The sequence below is a fragment of the Pyrus communis genome, chromosome 9 (assembly GCF_041283825.1).
Source record: "Pyrus communis isolate YQ-2024b chromosome 9, ASM4128382v1, whole genome shotgun sequence".
NCBI classification, from domain to species: Eukaryota; Viridiplantae; Streptophyta; class Magnoliopsida; order Rosales; family Rosaceae; genus Pyrus; species Pyrus communis.
The window spans coordinates 13,797,707-13,822,848 of NC_142573.1; the positions used below are offsets into that span (position 1 = coordinate 13,797,707).

Here is a 25,142-nt window from a genome sequence, read left to right on the forward strand (position 1 = left end):
CCTAGCATTAACTTTTAAAATTTGTTATGCACATCATTCACTATTCTTAACATAACCCCATCATTTTTATATTAAGATGGAGTTGATTTCAGTTACCCTTTACATTCCATATAATCATCTTTTCGTCGTCAGCTTAAATATGAATATGTAAAACAAGAAAAAAAATGTGTATACAAATTTTCCTTATTGAAATTAAAACAATCACTGTTCTAAAAATCTCCGTCTAGGCGCTCGACGGTTAGCCATCATCCCGATTAATGCCTAGGCGTTTGAAAATTAAGAAATGACGCCTATACCTGCTTTGGTGCCCACCTAGACCGCCTAGGCACCCACCTAGCCCCCCCTCCCCGGCCCCCAAACCCGCCTAGGTTGCGACTCACTTCGACAGAAAATAGATAACTTTTATTTTGCATTTTATTATATGCATGTTCCCCATATTTTCATTATGTTCCAATACTTCCTAATATATATGTCATTCTATTTTGTAGTTTATAATGAAATTATATATATTTTAAGTATAAATAAACACTTATTTACACGAAATATAATAGATTTACTTAAATCCGCTTACGTAGCTGCCTAGCCGCCTAGGCGCCAGGCCTAACTCTCCGCTCGACTAACACCTAGCGTCTTTTAGAACCTTGAAAATTATTAATAGTTTCAGTCACATTAAGCCATTTAATAGGAAATTCTAAATCCATATCCTTCATTTAAAATCTTTTTATATAGCTACTTAGTACTACGGTGTAGTGGTAATCTTCTTCACTTGTAAATGAGAAACTTTAGGTTTGATTTCCGCCAGAAACGAATTTGAAACACATGATTGTTAGCTCATTATCAAATTTAACTTAATTCGCACCCCTTAATATAAATAATATGGTTTGGGGAAGAAAAACTTTCCATCTAATAATTCATGCTTTATTTTGACCCGTTAAAATTTGCATCACACTGCCCCAACCAAAAAAACAGAGCATTTCATTTACTTGTCCACAAACAACTCCAAACCCGAAATAAACCGAAACAATGGGGAGGAAGGCGGTGATAATCGTTACCGCAACGGCCGTTTGCGCCGTGGCGGCGGTTTTGGTGGTGCGCCACCGCATGCGGAGCTCGGGACGGTGGGCCCGGGCATCCGCCATCATCAAGGAGCTCGAGGAGAAGTGTGGCACCCCCACTGAGAAGCTGAGGCAGGTGGCTGACGCCATGGCTGTGGAGATGCATGCCGGCCTCGCTTCCGAAGGAGGCAGTAAGCTCAAGATGATCATTAGCTATGTCGACAAACTCCCCACTGGGTACGTAGCTATTCAATCAATCTAATGACCCTTTTGATTTCCTGACATGCATATATGTGTAAAGTATATTCTGGATCGACTTGTACCGTTTGATCTGTTTTGGGTCTGATTGATGTGGGGAGCTTTTGTTTTTGCTTATATTGATTTGGGTCTCCATCTTTGGATTCAAAGTCCATTTCTTGATCTCTTTGGTGTATATTTTTGGAGTAAGCTCTAAAGTTTTAATCTTTCTTTATAAATGAAGTGAAGGTTTCGGTTAAATATTCGCAGTTGCGAAAAGGGTTGATCAAATTTTGTCCAAATCTTGCTTTTGAAGGTTGATCTCTTCTTGATCAATTTTGGTGTAGAATTTGATGTGTGAATTGTACATTGCGTTTGTTTCGTAGTACTTGGACAGTTGTGTCATATTGAAATTTTCTGCTGTCAGATTTTGACATCTCCTCTTAATATCTATATACATGCATTTCCTATTTCAGGAATGAGAAAGGGTTGTTTTATGCATTGGATCTCGGAGGAACAAACTTCCGTGTGCTGAGGGTGCATCTGGGGGGAAAGGGTCGTGGAATTATTAGTCAAGAATTTATTGAGGTCTCAATTCCTGAAAATCTTATGGTTGGGACTTCAGACGTAAGTAGATTATCGCTAACTAAGCCAATGTAAATTAATGTTTTTATGTGAAAACACCTCTCAAATCTAAAGAATGATTGTGATTTCAGGCACTCTTTGACTACATTGCGGCAGAACTTGCTAAGTTTGTTGCTAAAGAAGGTCAAGATCATCAACCCCCTCCTGGCAGGCAGAGGGAACTAGGTTTTACCTTCTCATTCCCTGTGCTGCAATCATCAATTAATTCGGGGACCCTTATTAAGTGGACGAAAGGCTTTTCTATAGATGATGCAGTTCAGTCCTCATTACTTTAGTACTTTGGCTCCTTTAATTCTCTATTACTTTTGTTCTCCGTAGTTTAATGTTTTCTATATTCTCCAATGGTAATCTCTTGTGAAGAAAGTGAATATCAGCACTTATAAAGTGTAGTTATATTAGTGCGAGGGATTTAGTAATACATTTGTCCATCTACTACAGCTACTATTTTACTCCACTTTCCCCTGTTAAAAGAAAGTTATTTCACTTGAGTCCTAGAATTCATAAGATAAAGAATTCCGTGAATCAGTAACTTGTGATTGTGGTTCAGTTTCTGAGAAATAGTTGTCCTCATAATCCTGAAACTTTAGAATTGTTAAAGTTAGCTTTTGTTTCTTAACAATTGTAGTCGGTGTCACTTCTTACTGTCTTTTCAGTGAGCTTCATCAACTATAAACAATGCACAGCAAAAATACTCTAGTCCATTTCCCCGGCCAGCCATTTCATTCAACAGTGCAAAAATACTCTAGTATATTATGTTCATTTGAAGCAATAAATAAGTATCTAGTATTTAAATTATTGCGTGATGTGCAATAATAAACATATTCTAAACTCGTGAAACCTGTTTTGCACTCGTATTTCAACCTTCATGACTAACTCTTGATGCTGAATAGGTTGGCCAAGATGTAGTGGCTGCACTCAGTAAAGCCATTGAAAGAACAGGCCTTGATATGTGTGTGTCTGCTCTGGTAAGTAAAACTTGATGAGTTATTTTCAGTTATTAATAAAAGGCCTTTGTGTTGATTCTATGAATATATTTATTGGCTTTGCGTTGGTACGACATAAAAATGCTTTTTCAGATCAATTATAATTTAAAATTAAGTGTTAGTGGTCACTTTATCACCAGGTTAATGACACAATTGGGACATTAGCTGGAGGTAGGTATGTCAATCAGGATGTTGTCGCTGCTGTGATTTTAGGTACAGGGACAAATGCAGCATATGTGGAACGTGCACAAGCAATACCAAAATGGCATGGTCTGCTACCTAAATCAGGAGAGATGGTTAGCAACTCCTTCACGGCTTCACAGCTATTGACTTGTGTCAATTTCATATTCACTACTTCAAAAAAATAATAAAAAATAAAAATTATTTTCAAACTTTTGTTTAGCCTTAGGGTTGTGCGATTATGAAAACCAATAGCAACTGAAAATTATAAAGTGAATTTCGAAGCTGCTGACTGTGGACTGTAGGTTATCAACATGGAATGGGGTAACTTTAAGTCAGCTCACCTTCCATTGACAGAATATGATCACTCATTGGATACTGAAAGTTTGAACCCTGGTGATCAGGTGATTGTACTTATATACTTCTTCAATTTGTCTATCTTTTCTTTTCTAACGAACTCTATAATACATTTATTTTAATGTCGTTGAACTGATTCTTTAGATTTTTGAGAAGATAATTTCTGGAATGTACTTGGGAGAAATTGTTCGCAGAGTTCTTTGTAGGATTGCTGAAGAAGCTTCCCTTTTTGGTGACACTATTCCACCAAAGTTAAAAGTTCCCTTCAATTTGAGGTTGTCCCGTACATCAACTATGTAGTTGTAGCTGTATATGTTGACGTTTAGTACATATAGTTTTACTTTCCTTACATTTTTTAGATTCTTTGGATTTATTATAGCCTTTGGGATTTTGTTTCCCGCTAAGCAGTTAAAATGTGAGCTTTGAATCATGCAGGACACCTGACATGTCTGCGATGCATCAGGATGCATCCTCTGATCTTAGGGTGGTACGAGAAAAATTGAAGAATGTATTGGAGGTGTGTTTAATTTTCACTTTCAACTATTAATATCAGAAGTGGCCTTCGAAAGACGTATAAAGAGGTTGAATCTAAGGACGATGCTCTTATCTTCACATGAATGACTTTAAATGTTGTTGGCCATGCTAATCCAATAAGTTTGTGTAGATTAAAATTTTTGAAGTGTTCTAATTCTGTTTCAGATATCAAATACTTCTGTTAAAGTAAGAAAAGTTATTGTTGAGCTCTGCAATATAGTTGCTACACGTGGGGCACGCCTTGCTGCTGCTGGAGTCTTGGGTGTACTGAAAAAGCTGGGAAGAGACGCGGTCAAGGATGGGGAAAACAAGAAGACAGTGGTAGCTTTGGATGGTGGATTGTACGAGCATTACACTGAATATAGCAAGTGCATGGAGAATACTCTACGAGAATTGCTTGGAGAGGAAGTTGCTGAAACTATTGTTATTGAGCACTCTAATGATGGGTCTGGGATTGGAGCTGCCCTTCTCGCTGCCTCTCACTCACAATACCCTGGAATTGATGAATCCTGAGTTTATCAGGATGGTAATAGAGCTTTTTGCTGAAGTAGGTTTCACATTTTTGGCATTTTAATGGTTCTCCAAGTTCCAACTAGAACATCTCCCATTTTTTTCATCTTATAACCTTCCCTCTTCTGCTCTGCTCACTCTTCTGCTCTGCTCATTCACCTACCGAATGTGTTTTTTTGGTGAATTTTAGTTTGTGGCTTTGCCGAATGTGCAAGAGAGGTGGATTTATTGTATAAAGGCAGGACCTGTAAGCGGCCATGCTATACTGCTTCGGCCTGCAAATTACCATTTCGTTTTTACCTCGTGGAAATTCTTAATTCTTATGTTCAAAATAATGCGGTGAAACGCTACTTGTAATCATGACGTTATTTCAATATACTTTTGGGATCCCGAGTCTCTAAATTTACCGTCCGTGCATTTTTATAGGTCACTAACATAAGTGAATCCCAAAAAGATTCAATTGAAGAACAAGACACTCATTCTCTTATCTATTTGTACCTATTCATCAAGATTACCTATTTCCGTAACTACTAGTCTATACCTTTCTTAAGAAAAAGGGCAAATGGAATATTAGTTATTGGAATGGAATTCTCAATTGGACAATTATGAATCACAAGTTGAAGCTTTTCCAACACGCAAACGTGAATTCTATTCTAATACGACGTGGATTGTTTTATTTCAATTAGATTAATTGAATGAGTAAGATCTGTCTAAATGCATGTGAATGCAAGGAAAATAAATTTAAACTACGGCACGCAAAATCAGCAATAATGATTGATCGTAGTCTTCTTTTACGATGTACGTCATATGCTGTAATTGTCTTCACATTATTACGACACTCAACAAATGTCGTATCAAATATAAATCACGACACACAGATATGTCATAATTGTTTTTGCAGTATTACAACACTCCATTAACGCCGTATCTAATATCAATTAAGGCACGCCTTGAGCAGCATTTACGGTTTGTTTTGCTTTAATTATTCACGACTACTAGAGTACATCATATTCGATAAAATATCTATTACTACAGGGGTTTTTACTACTTGGGGGCTCACGTCTACTAGAGTGTCGTATTTAACAAAATATAAGAACTATTAGATAAATAAAAACTTAACACATGTATGTTTGTACTGGAATAAATTAATTAATTCCACACATCCGGCCGCATAATGCTTTATTAATTCCTTTGATTAAGCCACAAAATGCATTAATCGTTTGATTGAGGTAACTGTAGAAGGTAAATGAAGGAATTGACAATCAACATAATGGTGTCAATTAACAATCAATCACACCCTATAATTTGTCCACAATCAGCTATTAGGCATCGACATTGATCGGTTTCCCTAATTAGTGTATAAATTAGGGGCTCAATCTAATACAATAGTGTGCTTCCAATCCTATAAAATAGGGGCTATGTGTGCACCGATATCTCAACGACACAAAAAATTTCCAGTAGTGGGTTTTGAAAGACACTGAGAGTGAGAGACTCTGAGATAAGATTAACTATGGAGATGAAGGGAAGCAATTTAGGGTTTGTGGTTACGATGTTCTTGATGGCTGGGGTTGTTATCGGTCAATATGTCGATCCGGACTTTGTCGATTACTCACTTACTGATGCCGACTTCACAACTTTCGAAAACTTTCGAAACTCTAGTCCTGCAATCCCACCACAACATCAAAACCCTATTCCTGTTATCCCACCTCGTCTTAGAAACCCTAGCCCTGTAACCCCACCACCTTCTCAAGACATTATACCTCTCTTCCCCAAGTCATCACCTCCTCCACCTTTTCATCATACTCCTCCAAAAGGACTCTCATGTCTGAGAAGATGCCGGAAAAACTGCACCAACGACAAGGTGATTCTAAGAAGGGCATGCTTTGAGGCCTGCCCTTCTAATTGCAGGATTATTCACGAAGGTTCAAAATCACTAAAAAAGTGTTTACTTTCCTGCATTGAGGCTATACCCACTTATCCTGCCGCTGCTTTTGGTACGCTCTTTTAATTCATTTCTAGGTTTTTATTCACTTTCTTTTTTCTTTTTGTATTATTTATCTAATTGCATGTTTCTTTTAACATTTCGACAGTTGCTGAAAAGAACCATATTTTAGAGAACATGAAGGGCCAATTGGATACCTGCTACAATATCTGCATATCAAGAATTAGAATCGATAATTAGATATCGAATAGTAGAAAATGTTAGAGAGAAATCCAATCCCAAACAATATTGGGCTGAATATCGTATTTACTAACGAAATCTTTTTGTCTAATCATGAATTGAATAAGATAATTATTGTCTTTCTGGACATTTCGGTATTTAATTAGTTCCTTTTGTGTAATATTGTGTAATTTCCGATCTGTAATCTGTCTCACATAATCGTTTATGTTTTTTATTTGTTTACTCTTTATTGTTTGTAACCTCTGTTATCAATAAATATGTCATCGTTTTCCGTAAAAAATTTCTGAATGCTATGGTAAAGCTTCAGAATTCTTCACCTCCTCGATCCGCATAAATACAGAATATTGAAAATTTTCAAATTTTAACATTCTCATTTTATCTATCTGCGCTTCTCTTCTTTACTTTAGTTCTATGCTTTGGCAAATTAGTTTACAAGGGAAAATAAATGTGAAGCTAGAATTGTTTGTGTTAATGGCATATCAAATTATTATTGTGTTAAGAGTAAGCCACACTTACCATCTATATGTACTGCAATTATTTATCATCTTGTGTGGCATCTTAGTTGAATATCCACATCATTTAAAATACTACAAAATAATTAAAAAGATCAAAAAGAAAAAAGAAGAGAACAAACCCTAAAATCTAGCTGGGAACGTGAAACCCATTTTCAGGTTTACTTCTGTCATCTCTCCTCCTCCCTTCCCCCTCCTCCTTCCTTCCCCCACTCTTTCACAATCACCGTCTTCCACGTGAAGGATTCATCAGCGCTCCACTGATCTCCCTGTTTTGATTATTGACATAGGACATTCTAACAGAAAAGCATAGAATTGCCTCAAATCAGACATATTTTCCTGCCAAGTGTTCTGGGCTCACAAGAACACGGCGGACCTTAGCTTCCTCTAAGACTTTGATGGCTGTCGAAGGACAAACTCGGCGACCTCAGCTTCCTTAAATTTTTGTTTTTATTTAATTTCATTTTAGCTTTATTTAAATAATAAAATCTTTATTTATTATTTAATTTTTATCTACATGGCACAATTGACTATCACATCAGCAAAAATATAGGACATGCAGTTGCCACATCATTATTTAATAGTCAAATTGACATTTTAAATAAAAAAATGTATGAAATTGTAAAAAATACAAGTAAATATATGAAATTAAAATATTTTAAAAATGATATATGAGGTTGCAATTGCATCCAAACTTAAGAATGTAAAATGTAACTTACGGTACAGAGAGCACCTTTATTTCCCAATTACTTGTACATTCTTACTCTTCTTCTATAATTCGTAGTTCTTGCATGTTTATGGCTCTGAAGGTAAATATTAATCTTTTAAGTTGGATTCAAGACGATTTTCTTAGGGGTGGGAAATTTTACCATTAACCGATTTACCGACCGATCATACCAGTCGGTTCATAATGGTATGATATAGTTTTGGCTCATAATCGGTTGACATTATACTGAAGCAACAATCAATGGTATGACTTTGGTATTGGATTTTGTGTACCGGCAGTAAGCCATACCAACCAATATATATATATATATATATATATATATATATATATATATATATATATATATATATATATTTTTTTTTTTTTTTTTTTTTTTTTTTTTTCTTCTATTTAGATATTTTAGGTATTTTTTATATGCTTGACTCCTTAGTTTAGGGCTTTAAAAAATAAATGACACCTCAGTTTTAGGGTTTAAAAAATAAAGGTTCAATTTTTTTTTCTAACTCTTGCACGACTTCGAGCAACCTTGATCTCTCAGTTTTCTTCTTCTCTTCAACGCACACTACCCTGGTTATAAAGGGATCTTATAACTAGAACCATACTTTTGAGTTTTGAGTTTTTTGTTTATGCATTAGTTGCTACAATTGAATTTAGACAGTATATTAGTTAGACTTTTGAGTTTGTGAACTTATAACTATTTGAATTATGTTTGCTGACAATTGTTGTTGGCTTATTAAGTTTTGATTTGATTTCCATTTTAATTTTTTAAGTCATGATTACGTTGGCTTATCATCAATTGAAAAGTAGCAGCAACAACTTCTTTTTCTCTTTTCTGCTTTGTTGTTTACGGGTCGGTGCATGGTCTTGAGTTGTTATTTTTGTAGCTTATTTGCAAACCACCAGTTGTGCCATTTACCAACCGAACCATCCAATAATTTTGGCTGAACCAATTTTTGACAACTGCAAGAAGACGGTTGGCTAGCGGTAACTGATTTTCAGTAATTATGTATATATGGTTGGCAGGTGGCACAAAGAATTTGGCACAGTTTTCCAACCGAACCCAACCCTATATTTCCTTTTCTTGTCGAATAATTAGAGATATCTAATAAATTTAGTTTAAATTGTATTTAATTATGGTTTTTATGATATGTATAGGGAAGTGTTATTAGCATTCCAAAAATCTCATTCTACACTCCTCCCAAGTGCATTTTTCTTTCCTAATATAGAAAGTTTGAAGTGTAGAATGATATTTTTGGAGTGCTAATAACAATTCCCTATGTATATTGTTAGAGTATATTCAATAGATATATATTGTGACACTTGTCATTCATATGTAGAGTTAGTTAGTAAAGGTTTTTAGATTCTATTGCTTATAAATATACAAGTGTGATGTAATAACTTCTTCATTAAGAAATATAAAAGATTACATATTTTCCTCTTCTTCTTCATTTCTCAAGGTTGGTGAATTTTGTCGCAATTTCTAGGTTTTGCAGTGTTCATACCTTTCGATTTGTAGGGTTTTCTACTACGATTCTGTCCTTCACGATATTAGTGTTTGAAAGGATTTGTGAGATAGTTCTTCTTGCTTCTCTGAATCAATTGATTTTTGCAATCATGGTGACTGCTTCACAACTGCAGATTGTTCAATCGCCGATTACTTCACTTATTTCCACTGTTTCTACATCTATGAATGTTAAACTCGATGATTCTAATTACTTGAACTGGCAATTTCAAATGCAATTACTACTTGATGGTCATGGAGTTTTTGGATTTGTTGATGGTAGTCATCCATGTCCTGCTAGATTTGTCAACTGCTATGTTGAATGCAGTGTTGAAAATAATACCTCTAATTCTTCCACACAAGTTGAAAATGATGAATATGTTGTCTTACCACCACTATTAGTCACAACTCTTGACAATGTGCTAGTGTCTCCATCATTACCATTTGTGTCACAACAACCATCACAATCTTCATCAAGTTCACTATTTGTCCCTAGTTCCCAATTTGTACCTGTTGCTTCACCCTCCCATATTCTTGTACCTTATGCTGCTTCTGAGTCCATTACTGGCACTGCAAGTGAATCCTCCTCACTCCCTATGGATCTTTTGTTTGATCCTGAAAGTCTTCAAATGGTTATTCCCCTTACTTTACTCAACAGGCATCCAATGCAGACTAGAAGCAAGATTGGAATAATTAAGAAGAATGCCTTATTGACAGTTCTAGCTGATTCTGAAACTGTTGATTTGTCTTTGGTTGAACCTGTAATATACAAGATTGTACTTAAGGTTCCAGATTGGCTTAAAAGCAATGCAGAAGGAAATTGGGGCTTTACAATTGGGGCTTTACATTCTCAAGGCACATGGTCTTTGGTTTCTCTTCCTTCACAGAAGAACTTAGTTGAGTGTAAGTGAATTTATAAAATTAAGAAGAACTCAGATGGTATTATTGCCAGGCATAAACTAGGTTGGTGGCAAAAAGGTTCAGTCAAGAACCAGGACTTGATTATGGAGAGACATTCAGTCCAGTGGTTAAACCTACTACTGTTAGGTTGGCTTTGGCTTTAGTTGCACATCATGGATGGAAATTAAGGCAACTTGATGTTAAAAATGTATTCTTGTATGGCTTGTTGCAGGAAAAGTGTACATGTCTCAACCTTCTGGTTTTGTATATGCACAGAATCCACACTTAGTTTGCAAACTTTATAAGTCTCTATATGGCTTGAAGCAAGCTCCAAGAGCATGGAATGAAAGGTTTATTGCATTTATACCTACCATTGGTTTTCAGATTCTTCTTTGTTTGTGAAGAAGATTGGCAGTGATATTGTGATTTTACTTTTCTATGTGGCTGACATTATAATCACAGGGAGCTCTTCCTCTGTCATTCATCATGTTATTAACTCTCTCACATCTGAGTTTGATATAAAGGACTTAGGTGACCTGCACTATTTTCTTGGCATTTAAATCACCTCAATCAAAGCTAGGTTGTTCTTGTCTCAGTCCAAGTATATGCAGGATTTGCTACACAAAACTGAGATGTTTGATTCTAAAAGTTGTGATATACCTAGTTTACCATACAATAGGCTTCTCAAGGATGATGGGGTTCCCTACAACAATCCCACTGCATATTGAAGCATTGTAGGTGCCCTTAAATATCTCACATTTACAAGGCCCGATATTGCTTTTTCAGTGCACCAAGTCTACCAGTTTATGCAAAATCCAATAATTTCACACTATACTGCTATCAAGTGCATACTTAGGTACTTGAAGGGTACAATGCATCATGGTATTACTTATTTAGAAGGGGATTTGGTATTAAAAGCTTTCAGTGATGTTGAATGGGCTGAAGTTCCAAATGATCATAGATCAACCACATGTTTAGTTGTGTTTTTAGGATCTAATCCCATTTATTGGTCTTCTAAGAAGCAACAAATGTTATCACAATCTTCCACAGAGGCACAATGTCCACTACTTCAACAAACTAGATTGGATTCAATAGTTGCTTTTATTTATGTAGATTAAAGTCATTGTTCTTCATGTGTTATTTTGTGATAACTTATCTGGAATTGCCTTATCTTTTAATCATGTTCAGCATCAGGAAACCAAGCATATCAAAGTTGATGTTCATTTTCATTCGAGAACGGATTGTCAAGAAGCAACTTGGAGTACAGTTTGTGTCTTCTCGAGAGCAGTTTACATATATACTTACTAAGGGTCTCAGTGCATCCTTGTTGTAAACCCACTGCAACAATCTCATGCTTGGATTACTCAATCATGATCTTAAGGGGGGATGTTAGAGTATATTCAATGGATATAGATTGCGACACTTGTCATTCATATGTAGAGTTAGTTAGTGAAGGTTGTTAGATTATGTTGCTTATAAATACAAGTGTGATGTAATAACTTCTTCATTAAGAAATATAAAAGATAACAGATTTTCCTCTTCTCTCTCTCTCTTCCAATCCTTTATTTCTCTCTCTAAGATACATATTCAAGAACTATTAAATTGATCAGCTATGGTTAACATATATTAGCGTGTGAAGCTCTAATAAAAAGTGCTAACGTTCCAGTTTGCATGCCTATTAAGGTTTTTCGTATCACTACTAGAAAGCCCCCTCGTGGAGAAGGTAAGTTTTTCGATTCATTTATTGGATTTGATCGAGGTTTTGGGGAAAAAGCACAGAAGTGATAAAGCCCATGTTCAATTTATATAAATTGCTCTTTGTTGTAGGCCAATTTGACTGAACTATATTTAGGACTAGAAAGGGAGAGAGGCCGGCGGCAAAAGAGATTTAATTGTGAGGTGTGTGTTGTATCACCCATTGTGCCTTTATTTATAGTAGTAGGATAGGTTAAATCCTTACCCTAATAGGATTACAACTCTAATAGGATAATATCTACTAAGGAGAATATTCCAAGATATCCCTAGATACACTACGATTTACATAATTACATTCCTATTCTAAAATGACTGCAAAACTCTCCCTTGAGTGTGGAAATACTCAAACAAAACATCGCATTAGATCTTTAGCAGTTAAGGTAGAATAGTTGATGAAGTCGGCGACACAACGGGTGAATGCGAGTCTCTAATATAAAGAAAGTATGCATAGGTAGTGAAACTCACAAAACCTCGTTATGGTAAAATCTATGGCAGGTGAAAACCCATAGACTAAAGAGAAAAATGAGAAGTATGCATAATGTCTAAAACAAACGTCAAACAGGACGAAAGTAGTGAACTCAACTAAGTATGATCATCCCAGGATGGGTGCCTTATCAAAACCTCATTAGGTAGCAAAAACCCAATGGGAAAAGGCTCCTAATCGTAGGAAATAGAGTACATAAAGATCAAGTGAGTATGCTTCAGGATACTCCCCTTGAGTTAGACATAACCTCCAAATAAGAGAACTATAAGCAATTCAACTCAAATAATTTATGCATACCAATTCTTTGGACGAGCTTCTGAAAAGTAGACTTGGGTAATGACTTAGTAAAGAGATCGGCCAGGTTGTCCTGGGAACGGGCTTAAGTTCAATGTTCTGATGTTGTTGTTGCTGGTGAGAATAAAAGAACTTCAGCGTTATGTGATTGGTGTTATCTCCTTTGATGTATCGCTTCTTTAACTGCTCGATACATGTTGTATTGTCTTTAAAGATCGTCATATGAAGGTCAACGACAGTAGTAAGACCACTAGTGCTTCAAATATGTTCGATGACTACTCTCAACCAAAAACACTCATGTGATGCTTCATGCAAGGCGAGGATCTCAGCATGGTTCAAAGAAGTTGTAACTAGCGTTTGCTTGGTAGACCTCTAAGATATAACGGTGTCTCAAACGGTAAAGGCATAGCCCGTTTGAGAACGTACCTTATGTGGATCAGACAGATAACCAACATCTACGTAACCAACAAGGTGGGAATTAACTCGATGATCGAGGGGGACGGCGGCTCATCTTGAGGATTCATGGGTGTAAAACAAACCTGAATCCGTCATACCATTGAGGTAGCGAAAAATGTCTTTAACACCATTCCAGTGTCTGCGTGTAAACGCATTGCTGTATCTAGTCAAAAGATTAACAGTGAAGGAGATGTCAGGTCTAGTGCATTGAGCCAATTATAATAAAGCACCAATTGCACTTAGGTATGGAACTTTAAGCTCCAAAATCTCTTCCTCATCTTCCTTGGGATGAAAAGGTTCTCGTTTAGTATCTAGAGTTTGAATGACCATAGGTTTACTCAAAGGCTTTGCTTTATCCTTATTAAAACGTCACAACACACTTTGGGTGTAGTTCGATTGATGTACTAGGATTCCATCTGAACAATGCTCAATCTTTAGGCCGAGACAATATCGAGTTTTCCCAAGATCTTTCGTCTCAAATTCCGATTTCAAGTGAACAACAATTTTCTCAAGCTCTACTGGAGTTCTGATGAGGTTCATGTCATCAACATAAACTACAACGATCGTAAATCCGGAATGTGACTTCTTTATGAACACGCATGGGCATAGTTCGTTGTTCATATAACCCTGACTTGTTAAATATTCACTCAAACAGTTATACCACATCCGCCCCAGATTGTTTCAATCCGTAGAGTGATATCCTCAATCTAATAGAATGAGTGTTCCGTGTTCTATAACTATTTGAACCAATCAATGGAAGTTCTTCTAACTTTCATGTAGATTTTCACATCTAGATCCCCATCGAGATACGCGGTTACAATGTCCATAAGCTGCATGTTCAAATTTTCATAAACTACCAAACTGATAAGGTAGCGGAACGTTATGATGTCCATTACAAGGGAATACGTCTCCTTGTAGTCAATCCTAAGGCGTTAAGAGAAGCCTTACACTACGAGGCATGCTTTGTATCACATTATTTCATTCTTCTCATTACACTTCCTTGCGAAAACCCACTTATAGCCCATGGGCTTCACATGTGGTAGAGTATGAGCTACATGCCCAAACACCTTACATTTCGCAAGCAAATCGAATTTGACCTAGATTACTTGTTTTCAATATCATCACCAAGCATAATTTTAGTAGTTATTGTGTATGCAAATGCATCATCGATGATCATCTCATTTTGATTCCAAACCTCATCCAATAATGCGTAATGGATCGAAATCTCGCGATTCTTGGGAGGCCAGGTTGTCTGATCTAAAACATTACCGTAATCTAGAATAACCTCATGCATTGGAATAGATGAATGAGTAATGGTTGGATTCAGACTAGGGTCACTAGTTTGCACCATTTTCCTCTTTCAGGGTTGTGAATCCTTTGAACGTGGGGTCTGCCATACTTCAGGGTAGGAGCAAATGATTGGCTAGCTGCCAATGTACCGAGTCACGTGGAAAGTACGGCCACGCCACCCTTGGGGACGGTTTGGCCTTCCCAAGTGGTATTATGGCGTACTCTAGGTACATTGATCCTTGCAGGTGCATTTGCAATAGGTATATGTGATCTTGTCACCTTTGCTAGATCAGTAAAAGCATACATCATGCTTTGAGTGATGCTCTAAAGATCTAGAATACGTCGCACTTCAGTTTCAGACTAGGCAGTGCAGGGATCTAAATGAGACAAAGTAGGAGTATACCATGACAATTCGAGGCGTTTTATAGGAATGTTAGCATTCTTATCTTCCCCTAACGACTGGAAGACTATCTCATCAAATTGACAAACCAAAAAAGTGCGATAAAGAGATCTCCTGTCAAGGGCTCTAAATAGCGAATAATTGATGGCAAATCATAACGAACATAGATTCCCATTCTTCTATGAGGACCCATTTTGGTACGTAGTGGCAGCATTATTGACACATAGATTGCGCACCCAAACACACGTAAATACGAGACGTCAGGCTCGTATCCAATAACCAACTGTAACAGTGAATGAGGTTGGGTAACGTTGGGTCTCAGGCGGAATAACATAACTGCGTGCAATATTGCATAGCCCCAAGAAAAAACCGACAGTTTGGTTTGCATAACCATAGTCAAGCTATCAATTGAAGGTGCTTTATGAAAGCTTATGCCAGGCCATTCTATATGTGAATATGGGGTACAGGATGTTCAACTTCAATCCTAACTAACATGCAATAGTTGTCAAAAGTCTATGACATAAACTCTCCAGCATTATTCAGTCGAATCGACTTGATCGGATAATCAGGGTGGTGACCCCTAAGGTTAATAATTTATTCTAGGTGTTTCACAAATACAGCGTTGCATGTGGACAATAAGCAGACATGTGACCAACGTGTCGATGCATCAATCAACACCATAAAGTATCTAAATAATCTGCATGTTGGTTAGATAGGTCCACAAATATCCTCTTGAATCCTCTGCAGAAACTTATGAGGGTTGTGAATAATCTTTGTAATCGAGGGTTAAGTATTCAACTTCCTCAAAGAATAAGCTTTACATGGTGGGAATCCAATGTATGGAGGTAAATGATGCTCATGTGATGATTTAAGGATACATCGCATCATGTCATGTCCAGGATGTCTCATACAATCATGCCAAAGCAGCAAAGTGCTCTGGTGGGTCTCTATGCCACGAATGGTTGTGATGTACAATTCATTAGGGAGACATTCCAGCTTCTCGTGAATACTTTTTTGGCCATACTCATAAGAAATGATACAAAGAAATTCAGAACCATTCTCTTCAGTGATTTCAACATGATATGATTATCTCGAATGTCTTTAAAACTCAGCAATGTTCTTTCAGAATGTGGAGAATAAAGGGCCTCTTTAATGGTTAAGACAGTACCATTAGACAACATTATATGGGCCTTTCTATATCCTTCAATCAGGTTGGATAAGCCTGAAAGGGTTGTCATATGTGCATTCTTAGGTACGAAGTTAGTAAAATAGTGTCGCTCATGCAATATAGTGTGCGTAGTAGCACTATAAGCCAAATAACTAACTTCTCCACTAGTCATACCTAGAAATAAATTAATTAAATTGGTCACATACATAAATATAATTCCATTCATTCAATTAATCAATCGAGAAATAATATTCATAAAATAATTATCCATAATTCAAAACAAACCAAAACCAAACAAATTATTCCAAAGACTTAGAAAAATTGTGTAAAAATTAAACCATAAACCTAAAAAATAGGGAGGGGTCCGACCACTCCTAGTGGGTTCAGCCACTAGGGGTAAAAAAACACCTTAAAAACATGTTTAGAAGAATAAAACTTATTCGTTCATAAGAGCTGATGCTTCCTGAAAATATGATATCTCCATGGATTTAGTAGCATCTTCGAGATGTTCCATATTGGCAAAGTTAGACTCACAGGGTAATGATATTTGGCAATAGCTTTGGGTAGTTCTGCATACGCATGAACAATGATCATTTGATCCACAGCGGTAACATATGTACATTTCAGTGGAACGGTAGCTTTTCCCTTGTTCTTAAAGTTTGGGGCTTTAAGTGTAAGGGGTTGGCGCTTCTGGGTCAAATTTTCTCCCTTGGTAGTCCTTTGCTCTGTTAACCTTGGGCCCATATGTGAGCTTGCCTCTTATTACCATGGCCACGACAATGTTTTCGTCGTTGGTGGCTGCTAGAATTAGTTGCATGCGCTTTAAGCGAAGCGTTCGAGCTAGTGGGTCGAGCTTGATGATTTCTCATCAAAAGCTGGTACTGTTTTTCAGCGAGAAGTAAAACAGAGCAAATCCGAAAATTTGTTGAACTTCTATGCCCTATATCGTTGCTGCAAGATACTATTAGTGGCATGGAAGGTTGAATAGGTCTTCTCCAGGAAATCTACATATGTTAAGTCCACTTTACAGAACTTAAGTAGTGATCGGATTCTATAAACTTTAGAGTTGTATTCATTCACGGACTTAAAGTCTTGGAAGTGTATATGCTGCCAATCGTCTCTTACTTCAGGCAAGTAAATTTCTTTCTGGTGATCAAAACAATCGGCTAGAGCAAGCTAGAGGGTACGTGGGTCCTCCTTAGCGAGGTACTTGGTCTATATTGCATCATAGATATGTCTTTAAATGAAAATCATTGCAGTAGCTTTCTGAGCTTCATCGACGGGTTTGGCGTCAGTAGATTCCTCGATGGTGGCTCTAATACTTTTTGCAGAAAGACTGAGCTTTACGTCTTGAACCCACTTCAAGTAGTTTCTTCCAGATACTTCTAAAGCGGTGAAATCGAGCTTGTTCAAGTTCGACATGTCCCTAAAACAGAGGGTACAATACAACGTGATTAGTCATATGGTAATCCATAGACATACATCGTACAACATTCGACTTCTATAAATATGTATTGGTTTAATTTACACATGAAAGCTACAGGTTTCATGTGGTAAGTTTTGAATGAAAACTTCGAGTTTCAAAGGCACTAAATATGAAACTACAGGTTCAATTTAGTTTTATGAACAATTAGTTCATTAAGAAAAGGTTCTCGCAAGAACACATAATGCAATATGCTAATTTAAGTGTAATGGATTTGAGTTGCTTCGGGAACTCAAGTGTGAGAGATTCAGGACTACGAAAGGATGTCAATGGTTTAAAGTAGAAAAATAAATTATTAAATCGTTAATGTCCAAAAATGATCTTCAGGTCAATAACTTTAGATTAATTATCAGATTAATGGACTGCATGTCACTTTTAATTATCGAACTGCCTGTGGAATCCGCGTAAGGGCGTAAGTGCAGTGAGTTACTCCCAGAATTATTGTGCCATCATTAGATGTCTCGTCGTGTGCCCCTTTTGAGGCTTGGTTGGTGTGAGCTACAGGGCAAGATCGGCATGGTTGAGAGTCGTGGTGTAAGATTAGCACTATTATGAGTCATGGTGATAGATCAATGGCTGCCGGGAGTCGTGGAGTAAGTAGGCACGACTATGAAAGCAAGGCTTGGGCTAGGTTGTGCGCAGCAGGAGAAATTGGACCACTAGGTATGTGATGCTTAGTTACTGATGATGTGCTGCTTCAGTATTGAATCGTCTGGAGTGTTGAGAACAAGGCTTGTCCCCGGTTCTTGGTAGTTGGGCTGGTGTGTCCTTCTAGTACTTGTTTACCCCTGGCGCACCATTAGGCTGAGTTGCTGCGTTTATCGGAACATAAGTAGCCTTTGTATCCAGCAACCTATGTGGGGTAGTCCCGTTTACTCGATCTTGTCATTGAAAGATGACTTGCTTATGTTGGTCATGTCTTATCGGAGTGCCTTGTCAGTAGTTTTGTTGCATGGGAAATCGCGCAATCGCTCAGTTAATAGCCTTTTGACTTCTTCCTAAATTTGCCTTTGTTGGAGTGGTGGAGCTCTCGGCTACTCCCGATCATGACTTGCTGGTCTAGGTTGATTTTTCATGTGTTTAGCTTGTCTATGTCGTGGTTGCAGAGCATGTGGTATATTCCTAGCTGGCTAGCGGGTAACTCGCATGCTGTTGGTTGAACTTAAGTCGAATTAAATAATTGCTTCTCTCTGTTCGTTGTGTTGCCTACTCCAATATGAGGTGGAAGATGTTTTCTGAGAGCCTTGCCGCAAATGAACACTTCGCTTGAAAGGTTACTCATGTTGATTATCGGAGTGTGGCCTCAATCGTGCATGGGCCTAACTGAGAGCTTACACTCCTCCACGCGCTAAGACGGGAGTATATGTTATCTCGAAGGTCCAATCGGGAGTGTACTCCATTAGAACGCTCAATTCGTGACTGGTCAAGTGGCTGCTTGCTAGGACGCTGCTGAAGAAGTTCTTCGTCTGCCCTTGTCCTACTTTAGGACACCTAATCAGAGGCACGCATCTCAGTGTGCTGCAATAACTGATTCACCAAGGGTTAACTCTATAACTTGTTGAGGCAAGTGTTGTTTTCCATATGGGTTGGAAGAGCTTGGACGGAATACGTCTCCTTGAGTAGCAGAAGTGTAGTAGACTCTGGGTGTGAGATTTGAGTTGGAAAATGTCAAATTCGTGGAGAAATGAGGTGAAAATGCCCCTGGTTCAATCGTTAGCCCATAAATTTAGAGCTGAGATGGTTGAACCGGTCTTGGACTAGCTTGGGCTTCTTGAGACACCGTGGGAGTGGGCTGTGGCGAATTTGCATGTTGGGTTTGGGCTTGGCTCAGAAGCGCGTTGAGCTCACGCTAACCTTGGGCCCACGAGGGCTGGGTTGCTTCTCTTGCGGCAGATGCTTAGGCTTGCGCTGCTGAGGTAATGGCTCAGGCCTGCTCGCACTGGGCCTAGCTTGGTTGCCTTGTAGGGTGGGCTGCAGATTGGGTCCTGCGCCAAGTGGACGAGGCTTGGGCCTGCGCTGCTGAGACAGTGGCTTAGGCTGCTTCTAGCGCCTAGGCTTGCTACTGCAAAGTGGTGTGGGCTTAGGCTTGTAGCTGCCTCGCTGCACGCTGCTCACCGTGGGCTTGCTGCCATAGAGCTGGCCCACTCCCCACTGCCACGGTGGTTCCTGTGGCTGCCATAGTGGTGGTGATCCGTGGTGGCAAAGTTGATTATCTTGCCATCGCTTTGAGCCTCGTGGATCGTCATGGTTGTGTCGCCGAATTTCCCGTCATTGTATTTTTTTTTTTCCTCACCTCTATTCAAAGAATTAAAAAATTCTTGGAATAAGAAAGTATAAAAAAATTATGAATGAACGAGAAATGAGAAACTTTGAATGCGAAAGTCTTCTTCGAGCATGTGAATCAAACTCTCAATGAAAGCACCAATTTGTGGATGCAAATTTCCGCCTTTTCCTTCTTGGAAAAAAATTGCACCTACAAAACAAATAACACCTTAGGTCAAGGCCAAGAGCCTCACGCACCCATGATGAGTTTTTTTTTTGGGGGGGGGGGGGTGCTTTGGCTGAAGAAGTTCCGATGCAGAATTTTGAGAGAAAAGTGTTTGGAGAATTTAGAGAATTTAGCAAGAGACTTGGAATTGAGTTTTGGAGAGAATGAGGTGGTATTTATAGGAGTGTGACCGACTCCTTTAGGAGGAGGAAGACCGGCCACTTGGTTGGTATTTTGGGTGAGGTTCATGATTTGTAGCTAATTAGGAATAATTGAATAATAAATCAATTAATTAGCTAATTAATAGAATAATTTCCTAATTGATTAGCTAATTAATATAATAAAAGAGGAATGATTCCGGAGTTATCTTGTGGAGAAGATTTGATGAGGATGGATGAAATAGGTTTTGAATTATTACATATTTTGCGCACTTTTGACTTGGTTGAGGGATGATTGTCCATTGCTTGCGCGTAGGAATCCCGGTGTGCCTCGAGGGTAATTTTGTCATTTTTACCCAAAAATCCACATGTCGCCTTGTGACAATTGGCTGTGCTGTTGTTGATGTAAGAATCCTATTTGGACTTAACAAGTTGTGATAAAGGAGAGGCTATATGTTGATAATATAATTTTATAGAGTTTGAATACGTGGAAAAGTTAACATCCTATTTTTGTAGAAGCACATTTAGAATGCTTTGAAATAACCACTTAAGGTATTTTACCACTTATCCACTACTCCATCTAAACCGAGATTTGGTGCAATTGGACAATAACCATACTTCCAGGATAGATGGAAGTTGGCTGCCATTGCCACTATAAATATAGGAATTCCCTGCTCACTAAAGGTACGTTCTAAGAAAAGGGTTCTATCATCATAAGTTCAAGAGTAGAAGATTTCATTTTGCTGCGATAATGACTGCTCCAGGTAAGTCTCTTTGCCCCAATATTGATCGTGATCTAGACAGCATGTTAACAAGGGTTGGGTTAAATCTTACATTTGGTATCAAAGCCGTGTTAACAAGCCCTAGGTCCAATGAATCAATAAGAAAACCTAATGCTTTAAGCATGTACGAAATTTGTACGGTGATTGTTGCAATTTTCCAATATCATGACCAACTGTTGTAATGCCATATGCTGCACCAGTTTTATTCATTACAGGAAAAGGAAAATTATGTAGTGCTCAATTACACCATAAGTTATTCACCAAAGTGAAAATCAATTTAGAGTCTATTCAGGCCAATTAGGGTTTAAGACTGTTGGTTTTCTTTTGAGTCCTATGACGTTTGGTACTATGGTGAAAACACCAAATCAACCTCAATTAGACAAAACTCGCCTAGTGGGTCAGCGCAGAACTACCCATTAAGCGATCATGGATTTAGCTAGGGGAAATGCCGAAAATGGTGAATTCGTTTTCCGCGGAGGTGCTGGAGCACGTGTTCTCGTTCATACCGACGGACCAGGACCGGAACTCAATCTCGACCGCGTGCAAGTCATGGTATGAGATGATGCATGCGGTGGATTTTCAGCAGGAATTCCTACGCCGTCAGCCCTAGGATGGTGATCAGGTGGTTCTCGGACGTTAAATCTTTCACGCTCAACGTAGAGCCTCACTTTGCCGACTTCAATCTGGTCCCCGAAGGCTAGGGCGGTACGTGTACCCCTGGATCGCCGCGATTGTTCCAATTGCAGGTTTCTCTCTCTGCTTCTGTATCCTTGCTTTGCACTGTGCTTAGGTTGGATTGTTCGTTTCATATTTTAGAAGCTGGTTTGAGTTGAATGTCTGTATCATATTGCAAAGTGATTCCTCTATTAATATGTTGTCATGCTTTGGTATCCATCTCTCTGGTGTCATATTCTAATATAAAGTAAATGATGTGGCCAAGTACAAACTAGACATACCTTGGAACTGCTGGAATGTTCTCCTTAGCTTAAAAGGGAAGTAGTGGAGGAGTTCATGTTATATGCGTTATTAGGGGTATGCATGCAGACTTTATCTAGACAAGATATGACTGTTTAACCTCGGTTGCTTCCACAAGTCCTATGTATCAACAGCTCATCTAATGCCCGAAATGTCACTTTTGAGTTGCATCTGTATTAAACGGCCCTTTATTGCACTAATGCATGTGTGTCGTTTCTCAAAAGGGAGCCGTGTCTATACAATAAGCCTGACAGGATGGATACTCATGTATTGTTACTTGAAAAGAAAAGTATGTAAAGTTGGCTTTGTTGTTTAGTGGAAGCTTGGCGAAAAGGTTTAAGCAGAAAGCCACAAGGATCTTCTATATACGGAACTTACAAAATAATAGAAATTGGGCATTAATATTTATCTACGTGCAAATGCTTGCAAAATAAAGTGGATTATGGCTGCTTTTGCGGACTAAGATATATTAGTGTTTAAAGACTGAAATTGAGAATGTAAATGAATTTTTGATGTCTCTTATAATAATGTAGAAAGAATCAATTTTAGTTCTCGGGCCGAAATAAAAAATAAAAAAAAAATGTGAGGATATTGGTTTGAAAGATTGCTAGGTTGCCTCTGATATCACGAATGGCACCAGCTTTGGGGACTAATGTACACGACTTTAATGGTTTTCTGGTCAATGCTTTCCTTGGCTATGATTATAATTGTTCGCATTAATACTTTTCTTGGTAAGTTTTATTCAGTAAAGATGCCAATGTAATACAACTAAGGCTGTATATGTCTTCCTGGAACAAATAATCATGTTATTTAACCATTGGACAAATATTTATTAAATCTTCACAAAAGTGAGATTTTATGAAAATTTTGGTCCGGAAAAAGATGCATGGAATTGTGTTCAATTTTAAGACTTTTTGTTGATGATGAAACGAAGCAAAGATCGCGGTGCCTACACGAAGATCTTACAGGAGTTGGTCTCGGCCATGGTGGCAGAGACGATGAAGTTTTCGATAGACTTGACGAAGACGAGCACGGCGAGTCGGTGTCATCTAACCTTTGGACCTGTGTGGGCCATTGGAACTTGGAAAGTTGTATCTCCAGCTCAGGCTCAAGAAGCCTTATCAAACATGAAGACTGCCATTGTTAAATCTCCATTGGGTTTAAATCCTAAAATGGATGGGACCGACCAATTGCAGATATATTCCTTCATTGACAAGCATGTTCAAGTGACTTGCACCCCTCATTGTTTTTGTCGTGCCATTATTGTAGGAATGTGAGTATGTTTTCACACGGTTAAGTTATTGTGGATTAACATAAAGAAGTCTCAATATGTTTATGAGAGTGAATCCTATTTGGTTTTGGATTAGAGCTCTGTTTTGGGACATGAGTTTAGTACTCATGATTATACAAGGATTTAATTTCATATTCCCTGTAGGATTGTTATAGGTAGTCCGGAGCTTGTAGTATAAAATCACAATCCCTGCTCTCACAAAGGAATCGCTCATATTGTTCCAATAGCCTATAAGTTGGAGAGTATTGTGCTTTGCAGAGAGAAGAAGGTTGTATGCAAATTACATATGGCCTCTACATCCACAAACATGTCTGCAAGTATGCTTCGATCAACATGTTTTGTATCTTATTTGCTTCTTGTTTACATAGTTCAAGATTTGTGATTTACTTGATCAATCCTTGTGTTCCTGATGATTATATTGAATACTTGTTTACTCTTACATGTGGTATCAGAGCCAATGGTTTTTTCATTTAAAATTCAATCTTGAATAAGTTTTTCGAATCCGCAAGAACCAACTGTAGACCAAGTTAATAAGTACAAACCTAATCTATGTGACTTCGTTTTGTGTGGATAATTTTTAATTAAAAGACCCTTGGCTGCCCAAAAGTCAACTGGGGTTTTTTTTTTTTTTTTTTTTTTTTTTTTAGACTATCTTTAAAAGTTTTATGACCATTATCAATTCAAAAGAGGAAAACAACCCGCGATCCTTCAAACATATATGCAGACATCTTCATCTTGTTTGTCTCTAGAAGATCCACATAGTGATCTGATAAAATCAAATCTCACCAAAATATTATAATATATTTCTAGTACCTATTGCTTCCGTTGCGTTGTTAATGATGTCTGCAACTTAAGGTATTTTTTGTTTTCCTGATCTCCCTTGAATTAATAGTCATATATATATATATATATATATATATAGAGATATGTTCTGGGTCTTAAAACCATGATGTCGTACAATGCTTATGAAATATTTGCAGACTTTATTTGCATTTTATTGACCCACATGTTGTTTCTTTTGGTTTTTGATGTTTCAATTGAAATTGCGATCTGTGTAATGGCTGAGATTGACAAATGAGTTGTTTAATTTGTATATTCTTTTTCATGACTATGAAAAAATTCATATATATGACTAAATTGATTCATCAGAGTTGTGAATTAAGTGAAAGTAGACTGAAATCAAGAACTTTTGGTTCTTCTATTGAGATTTTGTTTTGAACATGTCAGCAGTTTCACTCAAGACTCTCAATCTTACAACTATGCCAATTCTCACTGAAGGTAGTAATTACAAGAAATGGAGAAGAGAGATAGGTCTCTTACTGACTCTCAATGAGTTTGACATTGCATTAGACAATCTCAAGCCACTAATGTTAACAGATAAGAGCACTAAATTCGAGAAAGCAGAATATCAGAAATGGATGAAAGCCAACAAAATTGCTTTATCTGTTATTGAGAGTGCAATGACTGACACGGTGAGGGGAGGCATAAAGAGACATGATCTTGCAGTGGACTACCTCAAAGCAATTGAGAGCAAATTCAAGGAATCTAAGAAGGCAAACATTAGTCAATACATGTCCATGTTGACAACCTACAAGATAGATGGAAACATTTCCATAAGAGATCATATCATGAGAATGACTGATGCAGTTGAGAAACTCAATTCAATGGATGTCTTTATTGGAGAAAAGCAACTTGTCTTCATGATTCTGTAGGCACTTCCAGCAAAGTATAGTCAGTTAAAGGTATCTTACAATACTCAAGATAAGACTTGGACTGTGGATGAATTAATTGCTCA

General features: G+C 37.7%; 2 protein-coding genes across 2 annotated transcripts; both read left to right on the plus strand.

Moving 5' to 3' along the window:
- Positions 1 to 926: 926 nt before the first annotated feature.
- On the plus strand, positions 927 to 4,903 carry LOC137740176 (hexokinase-1). The gene is made up of 9 exons (XM_068479997.2): positions 927 to 1,292; positions 1,769 to 1,919; positions 2,009 to 2,191; positions 2,828 to 2,902; positions 3,061 to 3,216; positions 3,406 to 3,504; positions 3,602 to 3,732; positions 3,893 to 3,974; positions 4,157 to 4,903. The coding sequence occupies exons 1-9, from the start codon at positions 1,024 to 1,026 to the stop codon at positions 4,502 to 4,504; spliced, it is 1,494 nt and encodes a 497-aa protein (XP_068336098.2). The 5' UTR covers positions 927 to 1,023; the 3' UTR covers positions 4,505 to 4,903.
- Positions 4,904 to 5,908: 1,005 nt separating this feature from the next.
- On the plus strand, positions 5,909 to 6,828 carry LOC148694295 (uncharacterized). Its single transcript, XM_088700552.1, has 2 exons — positions 5,909 to 6,495; positions 6,592 to 6,828. The coding sequence occupies exons 1-2, from the start codon at positions 6,012 to 6,014 to the stop codon at positions 6,681 to 6,683; spliced, it is 576 nt and encodes a 191-aa protein (XP_088556678.1). The 5' UTR covers positions 5,909 to 6,011; the 3' UTR covers positions 6,684 to 6,828.
- The last annotated feature ends 18,314 nt before the right edge of the window (positions 6,829 to 25,142 follow it).

Excerpts from the sequence above, each read along its gene's own strand:
- LOC137740176 (XM_068479997.2), top strand. The coding sequence starts at position 1,024 with ATGGGGAGGAAGGCGGTGATAATCGTTACCGCAACGGCCGTTTGCGCC. Across the intron at positions 1,293-1,768 it reads GTCGACAAACTCCCCACTGG|GAATGAGAAAGGGTTGTTTT; the intron begins GTACGTAGCTAT and ends TTCCTATTTCAG. Across the intron at positions 3,217-3,405 it reads TACCTAAATCAGGAGAGATG|GTTATCAACATGGAATGGGG; the intron begins GTTAGCAACTCC and ends TGTGGACTGTAG.
- LOC148694295 (XM_088700552.1), top strand. The coding sequence starts at position 6,012 with ATGGAGATGAAGGGAAGCAATTTAGGGTTTGTGGTTACGATGTTCTTG. Across the intron at positions 6,496-6,591 it reads TTATCCTGCCGCTGCTTTTG|TTGCTGAAAAGAACCATATT; the intron begins GTACGCTCTTTT and ends ACATTTCGACAG.